This window comes from Dipodomys spectabilis, unplaced genomic scaffold (assembly GCF_019054845.1).
Source record: "Dipodomys spectabilis isolate Male_0828 unplaced genomic scaffold, ASM1905484v1 ptg000067l, whole genome shotgun sequence".
Taxonomy (NCBI): domain Eukaryota; kingdom Metazoa; phylum Chordata; class Mammalia; order Rodentia; family Heteromyidae; genus Dipodomys; species Dipodomys spectabilis.
In genome coordinates this window covers 3,944,262-3,965,019 of record NW_024870744.1, presented here as the reverse complement: position 1 = coordinate 3,965,019, position 20,758 = coordinate 3,944,262, and the positions used below count along the sequence as shown (strand labels likewise).

General features: G+C 56.4%; 1 protein-coding gene across 2 annotated transcripts in view; it reads right to left on the bottom strand.

Annotated features, from left to right (window-relative positions):
• Positions 1 to 9,423: 9,423 nt before the first annotated feature.
• The window catches only part of Ass1 (argininosuccinate synthase 1), a 51,771-nt gene continuing 40,436 nt past the window's right edge, over positions 9,424 to 20,758 (bottom strand). For both annotated transcript variants that reach the window (XM_042681033.1, XM_042681036.1), the window contains exons 13-16: positions 19,736 to 19,867; positions 14,765 to 14,921; positions 10,425 to 10,490; positions 9,424 to 9,693 (exon numbers count right to left, since the gene is read on the bottom strand). In XM_042681033.1, coding sequence (XP_042536967.1) covers positions 9,648 to 9,693; positions 10,425 to 10,490; positions 14,765 to 14,921; positions 19,736 to 19,867 — 401 coding nt within the window. In that variant the 3' untranslated portion in view covers positions 9,424 to 9,647. The remainder of the gene's footprint in view (positions 9,694 to 10,424; positions 10,491 to 14,764; positions 14,922 to 19,735; positions 19,868 to 20,758) is intronic.

Genomic DNA, 20,758 nt, shown 5'->3' with positions numbered 1-20,758 from the left:
AGAACCTGGAGTCTGCTAGAGGGCTCAGCGTGTTCTCTGCCCCTGACGTGCTGTGTGGATGGGAGACTGTGACCCCGGCTCTGTGATGGCTTTCCCAGCCTGCACCGCTCTGAGCCCGAGAGCTGTGGCTTGAGGAGCCCTAGCAGGTGCCTGGCACTGTGGCACCTAGGCCGCCCCACTGTTGCCGTCTGTGCCCCACATGCCCATCTACTTTGCGTATCTTGTTTCCTAGGCTGCGGCAAGGTGGGAGGGGAGCCCCCCCCGTCCTGGGAGCCCCCCCCCATCCTGGGAGCCTCTACTGCCTGACCCGCTTGCCCCGGCACCATCCCTGGGGTGAGTCACAACCAGAAGCTGGCGGACCCCAGTGTCAGCTCAGTTTCACCTCGGTTGGCTGAACAAGAGCTGTTCCCTTCTGTCTGGGCCTCTGTTTCCCTACTCGTGCAAAGGCTGGAGTTTCCCCAAATGGATCAGGAACAGCCTGTACTCCGAAAGATGCTGTGAATTCTCTCTCCTCACCCATGTCTCCTCTCTGTGTCCTGAACACTCTGGTGTTTATCTTATTTTGTTTTTGCCTGAACTCAGGGTTTCCTTCCTGACTCTCACAGCTTGGCCACTTTGGAAAGATGGCTTAACCTCTCTGGGCCTGTGCTCTTGCCCCTGTGAACCAGGGCCAGCGTCCTCTGCCCTAGGACGAAGGGAGTTCTGCGCATGCCCACCGCCTGGCCATTCCCCGCCTGCTCCTCTGCTTCTCTCTCGGCCCTGCCTGGTGCTGGCTGAGGGTGCCGATCTTCCTTGAAATGCCCCTTTATTTGACCAGGAGCCTTCCTTCATAAACCATCCTGCTCCAGAGACTTATGGGGGGGGGGCCCTGGCCCCCACCCTGGCCCAGGCAGCTCGGCCTCACCTGCTTGCTTTCTCCCACAGGCAGGAGCTATACAAAGGGCTGGGCGCCACTGACCTCTGCGATCGAGTGACCAGATTGTAGGGCTGTGACCAGGAAGGGCTGTGAGAGCTGTGTAGCCCTCTTGTCTCCCTCTGGGGTGGGGCCTGGACCGAGTGCTCCCCCAGGGCACCCCTTTGTCCCAGTCCCTCTGTGTCTGCAGCCCCAGAAGTCAGGGCTGTGGCCGCCGCCCCCTGGGCCTGCCCCGGCCGCCCGCTTCCCAGCGATCTGGCTCTGGCCGCAGATAAAGCCTCCTTTCAGAGCCGGGCACCGGCCGCGGGGGGCTGGGGAAGAGACGGGGGTCTGCGGAGCCACTAGACAAAGCCACCTTGTTGGGAGTGCTCAGGGCGAGCAGGGAGCCCCCTCTTGGGGAGGACCTTCCCCTCGGGGCTCCCCGGGGTACACGGAGGCCACGAGCCTCACCAACTGGGGACACTGGGCAGGAGGGCGGGGCTGAGGAGCCTGGGATCAGGAGGAGAGAGGCGGGGGGCGCTGACCTTGTCCACCGCCCCACTTGGCTTTTCTATCCCGAGGCTCCTACGGTTTCCTGATGGTCTCAGCGCCAGCCGAGTTCCCACGTCCCATCCATCCCGCTCGTGTGTGTGTGTGTGTGTGTGTGTGTGTGTGTGTGTGTGTGTGTGTGTGTGTGTGTGTGTGTGCCGGTACTGAGGCTTGAAACTCAGGGCCTTACACTCTTTCATAGCTTTTTCCCCCCAAGCTAGTACTCCACCACTAGAGCCACACCTGCAGGTCCAGCATTTTGCTGCTTAACTGGGCCTTGGACTCTTGCCTGTTTGGTCCATGTCCACCCAGAGAAGGGGAGCCTGAACCCCTACTCCTCTCTCCTCACACCACCCCCCCCCGCCCCGTGGAGAGCATGGCTGACATCTGTCTTCATATTGGGCCTGGTGGGTGACGAGGCCCCAGGGGAGGAGCCTCAGGCCCAGGAGTGGGTGACAAGGACATAAATAAATGATCACACACAGCTGGCGTGGGGGGGCGGGGGGAGCCTCGAGTTGTTCAACCTGACGGGACGGGGTCAGGGGGCCCAGATGGAGGGCCCTTGGGTGTCAGGGCCATTTCCTGAGGTCTGAGCTGAATGACCAGCAGGGTCTCTGTGGGTCCCTGTGCAGTGGGGTGCTGGGGGACACTGAGGTCAGAATGGGTCCCGATCCATGCCTCTCTCTTCTGCAGGGCTCGAGTGAGAGGCAGGAGGGCGTTCCTGAGCGTCCGCCCTGTGTGAAGCTATCTATAGCATTCCTTTTGCTCATGACAGGGCTCTGGTTGGACCCATTTCATAGATGAGGAGACTGAGTCTCCACCAGGTGAAGCCAGGCTTGAGTCCCTGCTGGTGGTGTGGTCCCAGTGGCCACAGGCTGCCTGGGGCTCTGCAGGGAGCTCTCGAAGGCCTGGGAGGTGGTTGCTTTCCCCCAGGAAGGCTGGTGAAGGTGGCTTACGGCTAGTGCAGCCGGGGTGGACCTCGTGTGCAAGGTGCCTCCCGGTTATACTTGCAGGTGCTTGGCCTGCCCAGCGGCCAGCACCACCGTGAAGCCCGCTTGCCGATGCCTCTGGCCCTCCATCTCTCCAGGTCTGCGGCTCGGAAATGTCCGCACACATCAGAGTCGCCCTGGCAGCGGGTTTCTGGGCCTCACCCTCAGGCACGGACCCATCAAGCAAGAAGCACCCCATCTCTGGTTCGGACCGAGATCAGCCCTGAGGTCTTTGTTTCACCCTTTCCGATGCATTCGGTGCCAAACCTCTGTCCCCACTGGGCCCTCCTAGAGATTGGGGCTCCCATGGAGCAGCATGAAGGAAAGTTCCAGAGGGGCTTCTGAACAGGCAGAAGCTGCAAATGCCAGTACCATGTCTTGAACTCAGGGCCTGATCGCTGTTCTTTAGCTTTTTCTTTTTTCTTTTTTTTTTTTTGGGTCCAGTTGTGGGACCTGAACTCTGGGCCTGGGCGCTGTCCCTCAGCTCTTCAGCTCAAGGCTAGCACTCTACCACTTGAGCCACAGCTCCACTTCCGGCTTTTTTTCTTTTTGCTTATGTGGTGCTGAGGAATCGAACCCAGGGCCTCAGGCATGCAAGGCAAGCGCTCTACCACTGAGCCAACTTCCCAGCCCTCTTTACTTTTTCACTCCAAGCTGGCACTCTACCATTTGAGCCACAGCTCTACTTTTAGCTTTTTGTTTTGTTTTGTCAGTCGTGGGGCTTGAACTCTGGGCCTGGGTGTTGTCCCTCAGCTCTTCAGCTCCAGGCTAGTGCTCAACCACTTGGGCCACAGGACCACTTCTGGTTTTCTGGTGGTTTGTTGGAGATAAGAGTCACATGGAGTTTCCTGTGAACCACGATCCTCAGATCTCAGCCTCCTGAGTAGCTAGGATGACAGGCGTGAGCCACTAGTGCCCAGCTAGCTTTTTCTTTTGCTTATGGATTTTTTTCTGCCTGGACTGGCTTTGAATCCCAATCCCCAGCTCTCTGTTGAGTAGCCAGGATTATAGGTGTGAGCCACCAGTGCCTGGCATCTAGTTTTTCTCCAGCCAGCTAATACACCCCTCCCCGACATCTCCGGGCCTAACAGGGTGGACACGCCATGGGTTTGCCCTGCTGGCTTTGAGGTGCCCTGGCTGGGGGAGCTAGTGAGTGAAGTGTCAGTCTTGCTGAGTACATGACCCTGGGCAAAGCACTGGCCTCAGTTTCTCCACCTGTGTTTGATGGAATCACCCCTGAGGCTTTGGTGGCAGGAGAGCCGGGACAGACCCCAGCCCACAGCGAGGTTGCTGTGGCTTTAAAAGTGCCCGGAGCACCCTGGGGGCACGGGAGGACAGTGGTTAGCCCCTGAGCGAGCCCTGGCGTGTGGGCCACCTGCGGAGCCTGCCACAGCTGGGGAGATTAGTCTCTTCCACTAGACAACACCCATTACCATGTTCCAATACCCATCACTTCCGCCAGGCAAGCCGCAGATGAGATATCGATTGTGTGACCCGGGCGAGCCCTTTCCCCAGCCGGAGAGGCCTGCGGACCCGCTCCATCGTCAGGGCCGTGCGCCTCCTGCCCTGAGACCACACGGAAGGTCGCGGTCAAGGTGGAGCCCACAGAGGGTGGCACCAGGTGGCCGGGCTGGGGTTGGGCCTCCCCGGATTTGAGGCGGGCTGAGGCTGGGCTTTGCATGCGCTGCCGTGGGCTGGAGGACGGGAGGTAGGGAAGGGCGTTTGCAGGGGGAGCGGCAGCGGGCGCGCGTGGCGTGGGCAACGTGCCAACGGCCTCTGGGCCTGTGCGTGTCACGGAGCGGCACTGGAGCCCAAGATGGGGACGAGAGGATGCACTCGGGTAGCCAGCCGGGGGAGGGGGAGGGCTGGGGGGGAGGGAAGCTACACAGGGCGGCACCTGGCCTCTGGCCTCTTGGGTTCTGCCCCAGGATTGCTGGCGGCTCCTGACTCCAGCTGTGTCTCCCTCTGCGTCGGGAGCACCAACCCAGGGTAAGAGAGCTCCCCCGCCGCAGACCCTGGGGGTCAGGGAGTTTGCGGGGACAGAGACCGCGCCTGCCTCCGCTTGGCCCCTCACCCCAGCGGTGGCCTGGAGGGAGCCCGGGGTGCATGCAGGGTCTCAGCAGAAGAGCAGACAGGCACAGCTTCCTTCCTTCGTTCACTCGCTCGTTTGTGGAATCCCACAGTCCATCAGATAAGCAAGAGGCCCCAGTACTAGGCTTTATCCATGGTCTTCTTTCTCCTTTTGGTGGTACTGGAATTTGAACTCAGGACCTCACACTTGCTGGGCAGGTGCTCTACTATAGAGCCATGTCTCCAGCCCTATTTTTGCACTCTCTCTCTCTCTCTCTTCCTCTCTCTCTCTTTCCCTTTGGTGCCAGTCCTAGGGCTTGAACTCAGAGCCCAGATGCTGTCCCCGAGCTTCTTTTTTGCTCAAGGCTGGCGCTCTACCACTTGAGTCACAGCTCCACTTCTGATTTTTTTGGTGGTTAATTGGAGATAAAGAGTCTCACTGATTTTCTTGCTCAGGTTGGCTTCAAATCTCAGATCTTCTGATCTCAGCCTGCTGAGTAGCTAGGATTACAGGCACGTGACACTGGTACCCAGCTTGGTTCTCGCTCTCTCTCTCTCAACTATAATACATATGTAGTATATGATTTAAGTCTAGGACCTTGTACATTCTCAGCACATGCCCTTCCATTGAACCTTGCGAGCAATACATATTCTAGCCAAACACAAAGTGAATCGGTCTGATTATTCTGTTGTAAGATTCTTGCCTTGCCCTTGGGCTGGCATAATTTGAGCAGAAGGGAGACAGAGATGAGTTAAATAGGTATATAATCAACTCTAGTGAAGTCACGGAAAAAGGAGTATAGTTAATAAACAATTCAATACAAAAGGGCTAGTGATACAGCTCAGTGGTAGGGCACTAGCATGTGCAAGGGGCTTGGGTTCCAAACTCAGCCATTGCAAAAACCATCATCATCAGAGCAGCAGCAGCAGCAGCATCCAACAAAATAATAATTTAGAATGTGGAATAATTCTAATTAGAATAATTCTAATAATTTAGAAGGTGGAAAAAGCCTAAATCTATTAAATGGGGAAATAGTAAGTTAGGGAGTATCAGTAGATTAGAATATTATGTAGTTGTTGAAAATGTTTGTTTTTATTGGTGTAAAAACTGTTTATAAACAATGTCAGTCACAGGGCCTGAACTCTGGGCCTTGGTGCTGTCCCTCCGCTCTTCAGCTCAAGTTGAACGCTCTACCATTTGAGCCACAGTGCCACTTCCAGCTTTTTCTGCTTATGTGGTGCTGAGGAATTGAACCCAGGGCCTCCTGCATGCAAGCCAAGCACTCTACCACTGAGCCACCTTCTCAGCTCCAATGTTAAGTTTTTTAAACCAGGATACAAAGTATCTACAAATATATATCCACAGACTATAAAATATAAAATATTGGCGCTGGATGTGTGGTAATGTATCTATTTAGCAAGTAAAGGTCCTGGGTTCAACCCCAGTGAAAGAGTAAATTAGGTAGGACCCAGGCCTCTGGGATAGCATCTTGGCCTAGCAGGCTGAGACATTGTTTCCGAAGAACATCTTGTCTCTCCTTCTCCCTAACCTTTTCCAGTTTCAATAATCTTCCTGTGACCTTGGCCTTGGGAAGAGGGCTTGCAGAGGGACCCGATTAGGAATTACCAGCTAATCAGAAATGTTGTTGGACCAGAACAATAAAGCGTTATCTTCCAAAACACTGGATTATAATGAGGATGATCAACAGGCGCAGCCCTGTGCCTCAGACCACTGTGACAGAGGCAGACAGACCCAGAGAGCCGCCTGGGGACAGACAGGGGAGAGAGGGTGGAGGAGACTGCAGGGCGTGCGCTGCTAGCAGTGGAGCTGCCACACTGGCGGGCACTGCCTGCTGCAGGACCAGCAGGGTGCCGGCAAGTATAGAAAATCCTGTTTCCAGCACCAAAACCCACCAAACAATGCATACTAGAACCTAACTCTCCAAGCATAAGCATAGAAAAAAAAAAGTATTAAAAGCCAGGCGCTGGTGGCTCATGCCTGTCATCCTAAGCTACTTAGGAGGCTGAGATCTGAGGATCACAGTTTAAAGCCAGCCAGCCTGGGCAGGGAAGTCCGTGAGACTTACCTCCAATGAACCATCAGAAAACCAGAAGTGGGGCTGTGGCTCAAGCAGGAGAGCACTAGCCTTGAGCTGAAGAGCTGAGGGACAGCGCCCAGGCCCAGAGTTCAAGCCCCACGACTGACCAAGAAAAAAAAAAAAGCATTAAAAAAGAAATCTGAGAAATGCAAGCAGTGTTTAGAACAGGGTAGTTGAATGATGGCTAAGTTGTTTCTGTAAGGCAGGCTTGACTGCCTGCCTGCCTGCCTTCCTTGCTTCCTTCCTTTCTTTTTTAAGCTATAAATAAACACAGGATCTGGGAATCAGCCAGGCCTGGCTCTGTTTGGCTGAGTGGCCTTGGACGGGTCAAAGTGCCTGCCTCCCAGTGTTGTTGGGAAGATCCAGTGAGTGAGTTGTGCCAGTGGCTCACGTCTGTGATCTTACCTACTCAGGAGGCTGATAGCCAGAGGCCTGAGGTTCAAGATCAGCTGGAGAAGAAGTCACTGAGACTCCATCTCCAAAATAAGCAGCACAAAGCTGGACTGGAGGCACAGCTCAAGTGGTGGAGTATCCAGTACTGAAGAGAAAAAAAGTGTCACTAAGATAAAAAGCATGTGTAGCGGAGGGCTAGCACAGAGCTACGGAGTCACTCCTTATTGACCCTGGGCTTTCATAAGTGGAGAAAAAGTGTTCTTGTTGCTTGTTGTTGTTGTTGTTAGTGGCCCTGGGAATAGAACCTAGGCCTTTGCACCCTAGATACATGCTCTGCCATTCAAGTCACACCCCAGGGCTTTGGTCTCCATTTTGTTTTTGCTAACTCTGCCTGGGCAGGGGGCAGGCAGCACCCACCGGGCCTCGCTGGAGAGAAATGCGTTCTAAAGGCAAAACTTTCTGACGAAGGCAGTGGGTAGCGCTGCCATCGGTGTCAAGTTCAGACCCTGGCAAGGAACGATGCAGAAGCTCCATCACCAAGCTGACTCCCTGGGACAAGACATGCTACTTTCAGCCGGGCGCCGCTGGTGGCTCACACCTGCAGTCCTAGCCACGCAGGAGGCTGAGATTTGAGGCTCTCAGCTCAAGGCCAGCGCAGGAAGGAAAGACCATGAGTCTCTTAGCTACAATAAACTACTCAGAAAAACTACTTAGCACCAGAAATGGCACTGTGGCTCAAGCAGTAGAGCCATAGACTTGAGCTCAAAAATGCTCAGAGACAGTGCTCAGGCCTGAGTTCAAGCCCCAAGGCTGGCAAAAAAAGAAAAGAAAAAAAGAGAGAGAGAGATGCTACTTTCATAATGTATCCAGACAGGAAAGGGGACTCTACATCTAGCCCTCCCCATCATTCCCCCTCCCACCCCCCCACCCCCCCTCCCCCGCCTCCCTCTCTCCTTTCTCCTTCATCCCAGAATACCTAAATTGACTTGTCTTTCCTTCAGGCTAGTTACTGAAGTCCAGTTCCCTGGGTGAGGTTTTTTTTTTTTTTTGTCCCGTCGTGGGGCCTGAACTCTGGGCCTGGGCGCTGTCCCTCAGCTCTTCAGCTCAAGGATAGTGCTCTACCACTGAGCCACCTTCCCAGCCCCCCTGGGTGAGGCTTTTATTGGCCCAGTTCAAATCAGTTAACCAGCTGTCATCCAATCAGCTTTGACCAAGAGGGTGGGGCCACAGTATAAACATGGCTGCCTTAAGCCCTGATTTATAGACTAGCTATATAGGAAACCAGGTAGGTCACACCCTAAATTCTTTTCTCAGCCCAGGTCCCTCTTACTGGAGCTGCTTCTTCCTCCATCTTTTTTCGTTAGTTTTTTTTTTTTTTTTTTTTTGTCAGTTGTGGGGCTTGAACTCGGCCCGGGTTCTGTCTCTGAACTTTTTATTTTTTGGTCGGTCGTGGGGCTTGAACTCTGGGCCTGGGCGCTGTCCCTCAGCTCTTCAGCTCAAGGCGAGCGCTCTACCACTTGAGCTACAGAGCCACTTCCGGTTTTCTGGTGGTTTATTGGAGATAGGAGTCTCAGGGTCTCTCCTGACCAGGCTGGCTTTGAACTGTGATCCTCAGATCTCAGCCTCCTGAGTAGCTAGGATTACAGGCGTGAGCCACCAGCGCCCGGCTGTCTCTGAGCTTTGTCTGATCAAAGCTAGCGTTCTACCACTTTGAGCCACAGCACCACTCCTCCACCATTCTTTTTGCCAGTCCTGGGGCTTCAACTCAGGGCCTGGGCACTATCCCTGAACGTTTGCTCAGTTAGCTCTCTACCAATTGAGCCATAGCACCACTTCCAGCTTTTTCTAGGTGGTGCTGAGGAATTCAACGCAGGGCTTCATGCATGCGAGGCAATCACGCTACCACTGAGCCACCTTCCCAGCCCCTTCATAATTTTTTTAATGGTGGTATTGGGGCTTGAACTCAGGACCTGGGTACTCTATCACTTGAACCACTGCTCCACTTCCAGCCTTTTTGGTGGTTAATTATAGATGAGTCTCATGCATGGACTTTCCTACCTGGGCTGGCTTCGAGCCTTGATCCTCAGATTGCAGCCTTCTGAGTAGCAGGGATTACAGGTGTGAGCCAGACTCCCTTGCTAATTTAGGCTGCTGTTAAAGCCACTCAGGTGTGAAGCAGTGTGATGTGATCAGCATGGCAGCCATATCCAGAGGGTCCCTGGTGGACTCGGGGTGGGCCTGGTACCAAACCTCTCTGGCTTTCCCGGCACATGCCTGCTACAGTGGGCCATTAGGGTGACAGAATTCCAGGAGTGTCAGGATTCGCTGTGCAAAGGGTGGCCTTCAAGCTCCTAGGAAACCACAGAGGTCAGGCTAACAAGAGCGTGAGCACACACTCACACACCTCGGCAGAAATAAAGAAACAAAAGACTAATGCATTTTCTTTTAATTGTCTTTTTTCAACAGCTCCCCAAGGCAGCTGCCCCCACCCTGGGGTGGCGGTGGGGAGGGGGGGGAAATGACCTCTGCAAGCTGCAGGAACAAATGCCAGGCGGGAAGAACAAGTCACAATTACGAATTATCACAACAACAATCAGTGCCTGTGCGGGGAGAGGTGAGGGGAGAGGAGGCTTCAGGTCTTCATTGTGGGCCGGTCTATTTGGTGGTGACCTTGCTCTGGAGGCGATGGTACTCCTTCAGCCTGTAAACCACCGGGAAAACAAAGGAAAATGTAAATGTACAATAACAACACGCTCACTCTTCAATTAATTCAGGCCGGGCCTGTGTGGTGGGTGAGGAGGGCAGCTGTTGGTTAGGATGTGTGCGAAGTTGTCTTTTTTCTTCTAACCCTTCTCCCTTCCTGGCCCTCCTCCTGCCCTCCAATCAGGGCGATGTAATTAATTTATGGGGGGGGGGGGGCATTGTCATTGTTGGAGACAAAGCATGTAGCCGGCGATGGGAGATGAGCAGAGGCCATTATGAGCGTTGTGCGTTCGGGCCGTTTAAAAGGGTTTAATAGAGTCATACAATACAGATGGAGGGTGCGGGAGGCCGGGAGGTGGAGGTGGCTGTGGAGAGGGAAGAGGCCTGAGGGGTCACGCAGGGATGGCTGCCTCCGGACCCAAGGCAAGTTGCTGGGGAGAGAGAGCCCGCCACCCCCTTCCTGACCCGAACCCTCAGGAGAAGGTTGTTGGTTGGTGATGGAGGACCCAGAACTGGACAGACTCATCTTGACCAACTTCTCAGGGTCCTGTGTTCCATTCCCATAGGCTCTTCTGGAACCTTCTCGACCCCACAGGTGGCTCTCTGAGCTCCTGAAGGGGTCTGAGAGGCTACCGCAGAGACGGGGTTTGAACTCAGCCCTCCCCCTGTGGCCCTGGGGGTGCACCGGGCGGGGCGGCCTGCGGCCCAGGCGGGGCGGCCGGGTCTCACCTGAGGGAGTTGATGTTGATGAAGCCGGTGGCGTCCATGGGCTCGTAGTCGCCCTGCACGTTCATGCTGGGGGGGGGGGGGGGGGGGGGAGAGCAGAGCTGGGAGCCGGGTCTTGGCCCTTCTCTCCCTCTGGGGGGCCACAGGCACTGACCCCACCGAGTCCCCACTGCGAGCCCCGGCCTGCCACCCCCACAGAGCTCACACGGGAGCTGGCTCTGCCCTGGAAGGCAGGCTGTGGGCCCGCGGCCTGTGCGCACTGGCGCGGCCTGAGCCCTGGGCTGCGGCCCGCGTTTGATGGACAGCGCGCTCGTCCCCACGGAGTCCTCTCTCCTCGTTCATGTGAGCCAGGCAGCGATCTGCAGTCCCCGTCCTGCCGCCGCCGCCGCCGCCCTCCCACCCCACAGCCCCGCCAAACACAGCAGCCACTGGAGCCCAGGGCAGGCGCGCTGTGGCTGTTCCCTGAGTCACCATCCACCCCACACAGAAAGCCGGGCCAGCCGGGCGCCGGTGGCTCACGCCTGTCATCCTAGCTACTCAGGAGGCTGAGATCTGAGGATCACAGTTCAAAGCCAGCCCGGACAGGAAAGTCCGTGAGACTCTTGTCTCCAATAAACCACTAGAAAACTGGGAGTGGCGTTGTGGCTCAAGTGGTAGAGCGCTTGCCTTGAGCTGAAGAGCTGAGGGACAGTGCCCAGGCCCAGAGTCCAAGCCCCACAACGAACATTAAAGAAAAAAAAAAAAAGCCGTGTCAGCGGCAGCACCCACGATCACGACACCATCCATCGGCCCAGGCCAGACGCGCCAGGCAGGGGAAACAAGGAGACAGGCCTACCCTGCGTGCCGCCCCAGCATGCTGCGCCCGGGCGTCAGATGCTCCCATCTGCCCTGAGGACCCTGGAAGCCAAGACGCCCGTCCTGTCCCACTTGGAGTCTGCCCTTGCTCCCCTGTGTGCACAATGACAAGGAGGTGGCCTGCTTCCCACAGAAGCCTTCTCCAAGCCGGCATGGTGGCTCACACCTGGAATCCCAGCTGCTCAGGAGGCTGAGGTGATGGATCAAGGTTTGAAGCCAGCCCAGCAGAAGAGTCTGTGACACTCTTATTTCCAATTAGCCAGCAAAAACCAGAAATGAAGCTGTGGCTCAGGTGGTAAAGTGCTAGTTTTGAGTGAAAAAACTAAGGGAGACAATGACCAGGCTCTGAGTTCAAGTCCCAGTACCGGCACAAGAAAGAAAGAAGCCGGGTGCTGGTGGCTCATGCCTGTCATCCTAGCTACTCAGGAGGCTGAGATCTGAGGACCACGGTTCAAAGCTACCCTGGGCAGGAAGGGCGTGAAACTCTTATCTCCAATAAACCACTTGAAAACTGGAAGTGGCGCTGTGGCTCAAGTGGTAGAGCGCTTGCCTTGAGCTGAAGAGCTGAGGGACAGCGCCCGGGCCCAGAGTTCAAGACCCACGACAAAAAGAGAGAGAAAGAAGAAAGGAAGGGAGGGAGGAAGGGAAGGAGTGAGGGAGGGAGGGAAGGGCCTTCTTCTGCAAGGTGAAGGCAGGAGACGGGGCTCCTGGGGCGCGCCGTGCTCTGGGGACTGTGGCGTCATCTACCCTGCCTGCCCTGCCTGCCCTGCCCTTCCGCAGACTTGGAGCTGGCGCAGGGCATCTCACCAAGCCACTGGCAGGCCAGGCCTCTCCTTGACCAGTTCCCTGCCTGCCTCCATCTTGCTTCCCTCAGATGCGGGAGTGACCGGAGCTGACCGCCACCAGCGTGCTCCCCCAGAGAGAGTAGATGGGGCTTGTGGGTGCACAGGATTAGCCTGACACCCCAAACTGCAGGCTTTGGGGAAACCCAGAGAGAAAGCAGGAGGCCGGCCTCCCCCTCGCCAGCCCTGTGTATCTATTTGTCCTTTGCCTCTTTCACAATTCAAAACAAACTTCCCTCCAGATGCTGCGGTCCTGCCCGTCATCCTGGCCACTCAGGAGGTTGAGCTCTGAGGATCACAGGCCAAAGCCAGCCTGGGCAGTCTGTCAAACTCTTATCTCCAATGAACCAGCAAAAAAAGCCCAAAGTGGAGTTGTGGCTCAAGAGGAAGAACGCCAGCCTTCCTCACCTGGTACAGCACTCACTCGGGGCTCAAGTTCAAGGCTCAGCACTGGTGTGTGTGTGCACGCACGTACACGCGCACACACTCGCACACGCAACCAAACCAAACCAAAAAGCACTGCCCCATTCCAAGAGGGATCCCATTAGCAACAGACTTGTTCCAGCAGGAGAGACCCAAGAGGTGTTTCTTTTTTAAAATCGTGGTTTGGGGTGGGGTGCATGTGTGTGTGTGTGTATGGGGGGGAAGATGGAAAAGGAGTTTACAATGATTTTTTTCCCCCACCTCCCCTGACGGTCTCCCGAAAACCTCTGTGCTTTTATTTTTGTTCATTGGAGTGGCTCTGACCTGCTCTATAATTACGTTACTTTCTACCTACTGCGCCGCGGCATTTCAGCCCTACTACCTCTCACGGCTGCCTCGCTGGTCCCCGCGAGGCTGTCAGTCAAAGGCTTTCAAGTCAGCGATGTAGAAATCAAAAAGAAAAGGGAAATGGTTGGGGACACAGTGAGAATAAATGCTTCTGCTTTTTTTTCCCTCTCTCTTTTTTTTTTCTCCCCTTTCCCTTTTTACTTTATTCATTTAATCTCCCCAAGTGAGACCTTGAGACTTAATGAAGGGTTGGACAGATTATTAGAGGCTGTTGATTTTGAGGGGGAGGAAAGAAAGTGCGAGAGAGAGAAAGAGAGAAGATAATTTGACATTTACCCCGACTGATCTAAACTGATTCGGTTATATTTATGGCTTATAAAGTGTTTAGAAAGATTGAAGTCGGGGGGGGGGGGGGGACGACCGAGAAACTCAACATGGCAAAGAGAAGGGGAAGGGGGGGGAATAATATTGACTGCCAAACAAAACTCGTCCTTCAATTGCCACCGGCTCCCGGGAGGGCAGAGCCGGCCCCAGGCTGAGCTGGCTGGGACTGGAGTCTGTGTTAGCAGGGGCTGCCCGCCCCCCAAGCCCCCAGGAAAGGCCTGGCTTCTTGGGGTGTGTGTGTGTGTATGGTGGTCTCCTCAAGGCCCCTCCACAGGGAAGTTCTGGAAAGCTTGTCCCTGACTCCTGGCTTCAGCCCAGGGCCTCCTGTGACCCTCCAACATCTCCAGACCTCATTTCTCCCCAACCCTGGCCCCACACGCCCAGGGCTCATACAGCTATTCCAGGCTGGTCCAAAGAAAATCCCTGCTCAAGCTAGCTACGCCCAAATGAATAGTGTTCCCCACATTGTCTTAGGGCTGGGGTGCAAGCTCCGGGGCCCAGGGCTCGCCGGGGGGTCCAGGAGGCCCTGGGGCTCCGCCCCAGCATTGTGGCCGTGGAAGAGGGTTGGGACTCCCCTCTCAGTGCTCACTACCGGCTACCCAGTTGTTCACCCCTCCAAAAAAAGACCCCAGAGTGACCTGGCAAGCTCTTTTGTGTAAACTCAGAGTGCACAGAACCCGTTTGCTTCTTCTGGTCCGGTCCCTGGGTCCCTCACATGGATGCCATGTCCACCCTCCATGGCAGCCACTCCTGCAGACGCATTCTGGGCACCTGCCAGGAGCGCCTTCCCCTAAGATCTGGCCTCGGCACATCACTCTGGCCCGCAGCCTCTCCCGGCCCTTGGTCTGACAGTGTCTGGGCTCTTCCAGACCCTTCCAGCACTCCCTGCCCCCCCCCGACTTGTTCCACCCCTGCTGTGGTTTAAATGGCAAGGGAGTCACGCCAAGTGCTCCCCAAATTCCCAAGTATTGTATGCAGTCAGGGTGTCCTGTCCTTCTTGCAGCCCACTGCTACCTTTTCTAATTCTTTTTTTTTAAATTGGTGCCAGTCCTGGCCTTGAACCCAGGGACTGGGCGCTGTCCCTTAGCTTTTTTGCTCAAGGCTGATGCTCTACCACTTGAGCCATAGGTTTTATTATTATTTTGTTGCTGGTTGTGGAGCTTGAACTCAAGGCCTGGGTGTTGTTCCTGAGCTCTTTTGCTCAGGGCTAGCACTCTACCACTTTGAGCCACAGCTCCACTTGTGGCTTTCTGGTGGTTCATTGGAGATGAACCACCAGAAAGTCTGATGATCTTTCCTGCCTGGGCTGCCTTTGAACCTCAATCCTCAGCTCTCAGCCTCCTGAGTAGCTAGGAAGAACAGCACCTGGGTACCTTCCCTTATGTCCATCTTCCCCCAGCAGGACTCATGAGGAACGCGCGTTTCCATCAGAGGGGACCGTGGATACGTGGCCATGCGCCCTGCTGGGGCCAGGCCGGGGTGGGACCCTACCTCACCAGCTCCTCATTGTAGAGAGACAGCGGGGACTCTCGGCCCAGGATGTACACCTGGCCCTTGAAGACAGACACCTGCACCTTCCCCTCCACGCGCTCCTGGGACTTGGCAATGCAGTGGCGCACGAATTCACACTCGGGGCTGTGCCAGAAACCTGCGGCAAAGAAGCAAGAGGTCACGGGGGAGGATCTGCTGTCTGCCAGAGCACAGGAGGCTGGGGGCACCGGAGGGGCACCCCGGGGGCTCAGCCCGTCACAGCCTAGAGCTGTGGCTCGGGGTGTCCCTGCGGAGTTGGGGAACATGGAGGCTGTGGGTAGGATGGCCTCTGTCACTGTCCAGAGAAAGTGTGGCCAACTGGCTCCTGCCACATTCAAGGACAGCCACACTGGTCACAGGACCCTGGGCCTAGCCTGGGGGGGGACAGGAGTGGGGGGGAGCAGGCTCTGACCTTCATCGGAGAAGGCAGATGGCAGCAGGACTTAGGCAGATGTTATTGGAGTCAAGGTAGTTGCTGGGTGGCGATTTCTGGTCATGTGTGGCTTTCGCCTCTCTGTGCCTGTTTCTCCCCCCGTCTGCTGAGTTGGCATGACCAAAGAGCACTGAGTGTGGAGCCCTACCACCCGGCGAGCATGAACTGGCGTCCTGGCAGGCCTGGACAATCACTGGCCTGGGATCTGCACACTAATATTTCAAATGGGCATAAGGCATCGCTACATGCACGAGCTCGGCTTTTTGTTCCTCCTCCTCCTCAACAGCCCAAGAAGAAACCTCAGACTCTGTCCTGGGGGGGGGGGGGTAGTGATCTCCCCCTTTTTTCCCTTTCTCCCTGCTAGCCCTTAAGGGCTGGGGTGTCGGGGGAGCCAGCCAGGGACGCCAGGTCTCCTCCCCAGCACAGGCAGGTGGCCAAGGCCAGGCTGGGGGAGGGCGGGTGCAGGCATAGGGTTTCTCTGAAACAGATCTGAGAAGGTGAGCCCACCTGGGCAGCTGTGGGCCAGATGGTGCCTGATCCCTGGTGCTGATAAAGGGCTGTGGCCATTGTTTGAGGCCCAGGCCAGAGTGAGTGGCTCTCGGAGGGGGGGAGAGCTAATCAGGGAGAGAATAGGTTGTGTCCTTACCCATCCTGACCTGTGACAGAACCCCGTGACTCAGTTTCCCCCCTTCCGCGATGAGGTCCCTGCACTCACAGAATGCACGCAAAGCTCTGAGCCTTTGTTTCCAGTGGGGACAGCATGGCCCACAGAGGAAAAAAAAACCTGTGTAAAGCTACACAGCAAGACCACCGATGAAGACCAGCCAGGGGCCTTTCCCACACAGCCCGCACCCTGGTGTGGGGGGGGGGCACTGATGTTTCCCAGTGTCCCCTGCCCGGCCCCCAGTGTCCTGGGCTTGGCTATCTATCTCCTTGGGATAATTACCCCATTTAAGTTCTCCGGATGGAAGACAGCAGACAGCGCAGGAGGTAGGGGAGGTCGCTGAGGTCATGGTGGAACCCTGGCCTGATTTTATCTCCCCATCTCCTGCCTTACCCCACAGAGGTCCTGGGCTCAGGTTTCCAGCCCAGGAGGGGGACCTGAGCCTGGCGGGGGGGGGGTGGGGTGGGGGGGGGCACCCGGAATCCTGCTGCATGGGGGGCAGGGCATGGGCCACGCTGCGAGGCCCAGGGAAGCTCCCCGCCAGTCAACCTGTACAGGTTGTATGTGATGCCTGCTGAAGACACTGAAAGGGAGAGAAGGGGAGCTGCGTCCCCCTAAATGAGACCCCCCCCCCCCCGCCCCAGGATCCTGCCATGCTGAGCCTGCACACTGCTCAGGAGGATGGAGTCCAATGGAACAAACCCCTTGGTCAGGCTAAGAGTCTAGGAATGGGGGAGAAGATGGAGAGAAAGCCAACTAGACACACGGGAGGCAGGGAGGGAGGCAGCTGGGAGCGAGGCGGGGCCAGCTGCAGGTCAGGAGCGGTGGCTGAATGGCGGGTTCTCTACCAGGGCCGCCAGGCAGGCTAGCGAAGGGACTCCGGTAGGTTGTTGACCTGAGGCTTTTTAATTTAGTTTCTCCAAAAGGAGAAATAAAGCTCAGGAAGGAAATAAACTTGACCACGACCATAAACCCAGCCAGAGCCCAGGCCCTGTCTCCTGCCTTCACACGAGGAACCCTAGCAGGGCCTCAGTCCGGTGACTAATATTCACGCACTGAACTCTCACGACATGTGCTGTGGGTAGAACGCAGCCTTTAGTCTTCCTAGTCCTGGCCTTGAACTCAGGGCCTCATGCTCTCATTTGGCTTTTTGGCTCAAGGCTGGCATCCTACCACTTGAGCCACAGCTCCATGTCCTACTTTTTGCTGCTTTAGTGGAGATAAGACCCTTGGGGACTTTTCTGCCCAGGCTGGCTTTGACCATTACCCTCTAGCTATTGGCCTCCTGAGTAGCTGGGATTACAGGTGTGAGCCCTGGGTGGCAAACTCATTCTTCACAGGAGAAGCCCAAGGCCCTGTGAGGGCAAGACCCCATGGTCTGCAGCATGCACGTCTCGGGCCGAGGTCCCCTCGAGTGGCCTGTGGGGAGCTGGAGGTGGCCTTGATGTCTGGGGACGGGGGGCCGGCACAAATGGAGCACTAGCAACAACTGTGGGGTCAGACCAGCCCCCCCCCCCCCCCCAGTTCTGTTTCCTTCTAAATCTCTTAATCGCTGTGTCTCATTTTGGGATTTTGAGGGCTTGGCACAGACTGGCAGAGCAGCGATTCAACCCAGGCTGCAGAGAGGTGCCATGCCTGCCCCACTGGGACGGGGCGCCCAGGGCTCCCCTGTCAGAGGCCAAGGCTCTGCACAACTCCTGGCTAATGGCCCTGCCAGGATCTGCTGGAGTGACCAAGAACTTGGCCACTGAAACTGGCTTCTCCTGGGCTCAAAAGCCATGGCAGCTTATCAGCCCTGAGGCACAGGATGATTATCTTTGCCTGCCTGGGCCTCAGTTTCCCTGCCTCTCTGTGCAGCTACGATTACATAATACCCATTAGGTGCTCAGTCTTGGGTCGGACTGGCTGCCAGAGAACAAAGGAAGTCACAACCATTGCCCCCATCAGATGAAGCCCCCTGCCCACCTCCCCCGGCCCGCCTCCCTCGGCCCGCCCACCCCGCCATCTCCTGAGCGCCCTGCTAGGTCTTCCACTTTGTAACCAGAATCTACCTCTCAGCAGTGAGGCGGAGCCTCCAGAGCCGGCGGGAGACAATGGTATTTAAGCACCTGTCTGTACCTGGCAGGAGAGCAGGGCTCTCCCTCCTTCAGCTTCAAAGCTGTGGGAACAACGGCAGCCAATAGGTGGAGAGGGAGGGGGAGGGGGAGGGGAGGCCCCACCCCCAGCACCAGGGGTCAAGGTCAGCTCCAGGCAGAAGCCTGACCTGTGAATGTGCATGACCTGTGACATGTGAATGACAGAAAGGGGGTCAGAAAACATCTGCAAGTGGCCGGCCAATGGTCACCCATTGCCGCCTCTCTAGAATTGCTCTGTCTGGGCTGGGAAGGTGGCTCAGTGGTAGAGTGCTTGCCTTGCATGCATGAGGCTCTGGGTTCGATTCCTCAGCACCACATTATCAGGAAAAAAAGCCAGAAGTGGCGCTGTGGCTCAAGTGGTAGAGCGCTAGCCTTGAGCCGAAGAGCTGAGGGACAGCGCCCAGGCCAGAGTTCAGGCCCCACAACTGGCAAAAAAAAAAAAAAAAGAAAAGAAACAGCTCTGTCCCTGCTGCAGGCGAGTGGCCCCGGATCACACACATACACATAGCTGCGCCCCACTGCGAGTATTTGTGGACACTGAACATGTGAATTTCATAGAACTTTCCATGTGTCATGAGGGCCCCCCCACCAACTATTTAAATATGGAAAAATAGCTAGGCATCAGTGGCTCACGCCTGTCATCCTAGCTACTCAGGAGGCTGAGATCTGAGGATCACGGTTCAAAGCCAGCCTGGGCAGGAAAGTCCATGAGACTCTTATCTCCAGTGAACCATCAGTAAACCACTGTGGCTCAAGTGGTAGAGCGCTTGTTTTGAGCTGAAGAGCTGAGGGACAGAGCTCAGGCCTAGAGTTCAAGACCTGTGACTGACAAAAAAGAAAAAGCCAGGCAGCAGGCTGGGTTGGCCCGGGCTCCTGAGCCCCAGCTTGGTGACAGTGCGCAGGTCTGAAAGTCAGTCTGCCTGCCTGCAAGGGGGGGGCACCCGCGTGGGGTCTAATGTCAGCCACAGTTGTTCTATTCATTGCCACCCCCAGCTGCTTTATGGTCACGATCCGGCTTCCAGATGGGCACGGGTGGCTCACGCTTGCGCCATCCTAGCTACTCAGGAGGCCAAGATCTGAGGGTGGAAGTTTGAAGCCCGTGGGGGAAGAAACTGTGAGACTCTATCTGCAATGAACCACCAGAAAGCCCGAAGTGGAGCTGTGACTCAAATGGTAGGGTGCCAGCCTTGAGTGAAAAAAGCCAAGGGAAAGCGTGAGGTCCTGAGTTCAAGCCTCGGTACTGACACCCCAAAAAGAAAAATCTGGCTCTGCCCATTTGGAGCTGAAAGCTACTGGGGGGGTGTCTGCCGGACAGCTGGGGACAGCCTGATGCGGGGCCAGATCCAGCCAGGTCCCCCTGGCCGTGTCCCCTGAACAAGGTCCACATTCCCTCCCAAGCATCTCCGTGGTTGATGGCAAGTCTCACCCACATGCCCAGCGCCCAGCACGCGCCGGAGGCCCGTGCAGAAGGGAGGACGGCGGCCTGGCTCGGGCAGACACACCACAGGTGCATGTGTGTGGGGTCAGCATCTCCTGACGCCCCACGAATGACACTCCATGAACCTGCGCCCCCCTCCCTCACCAGCATCCTCTCTTCGGCTCCTCCCAACCTCCATTCCCCTGCCCCCCCCCTGGCGGTGGGAGGAGCCTGCGGCTGGGGGTGGGGGGAGGCCTGGCTGGAGGGGGGGTGTGCTACCCACCCATGTAGACCAGCTCGGCAAACTTCAGGCCCAGGCTCTGCTTGACTTTGCGCACTTCCCGGTCCATGGTGAAGGCCTCGATGTCTAAGTGAGCGTGGTACAGGATGGTCCCCGCAGGCGTCTCGTAGATGCCTAGCCATTTTTCCAGGCAAGAGGAAAGGGAGAGGGAGAGAGAGAGAAAAAAGGAGAAACATATGAAACCCAAACTGTCAGCAAATGACAAAAAAAAAATAATAATGACTCTCCTGACAGGAGACAAGCCGGTCGGACCCATTCACTCCCAGCTTGCTGTAAAACGCAGCTGTCATTATGTTCACGCTGAGGCCGCGACAGTCCACTCTGCGGCTTGTGGAGAAAATGTCTAGATGCCCCCCTTTGAAGAGGCCCTGAGACGCGGGAAAATGACAGGGTTTCGGAGGAGCGCCCCCCCCTCCCAAGGCATGCCCACCGGCCCGCGGCTGAAAACCTGTAATTAAACCCACGGCGTGGAACCCAGGGCCCCATAGATCCCTTCCTGCCTTCCGCCAGGGAGCCAGGGGAGGGGGATGGCTATGCACACGCACGCGCACTCACGCACACGCACACAGCCTGCGGCCAGGGGCTCCCCAAGATTGCCAGGGAGGGGCACAGAGCTTGAGTCCTGACCCCATTGTACAGATGGACTAGCTGAGCCCATGAGAAAGAAGATGGGAGCCTATGAGCACCCGGCCAGCACTACTGACTGTCCTGAGGGTCAACTCAACTCAAAGGCCAGGAGGAGCAAGGAGGGCCTGGCTGTAGTCCCATCCTGTCACCTCCTCTTAATTCTTCTGTTTGTATAACCACTTCTTCGGAGGAACTTGTCTCTGGACTGGCGTGGAGAGGCCTGGCAGGAGCACACACATTTGAGGACGTGGAAGGAGCAAGAGGCAGGACTGTGGGTGCTGTCCAGGCCCCTCCGGGCCACTCTCCCCAAAGGGGAGGGTTATGGCTGCCACCCACACGAAACTGTACCCCAGAAGTCTCCTTTCTCTCCCCCGTGTT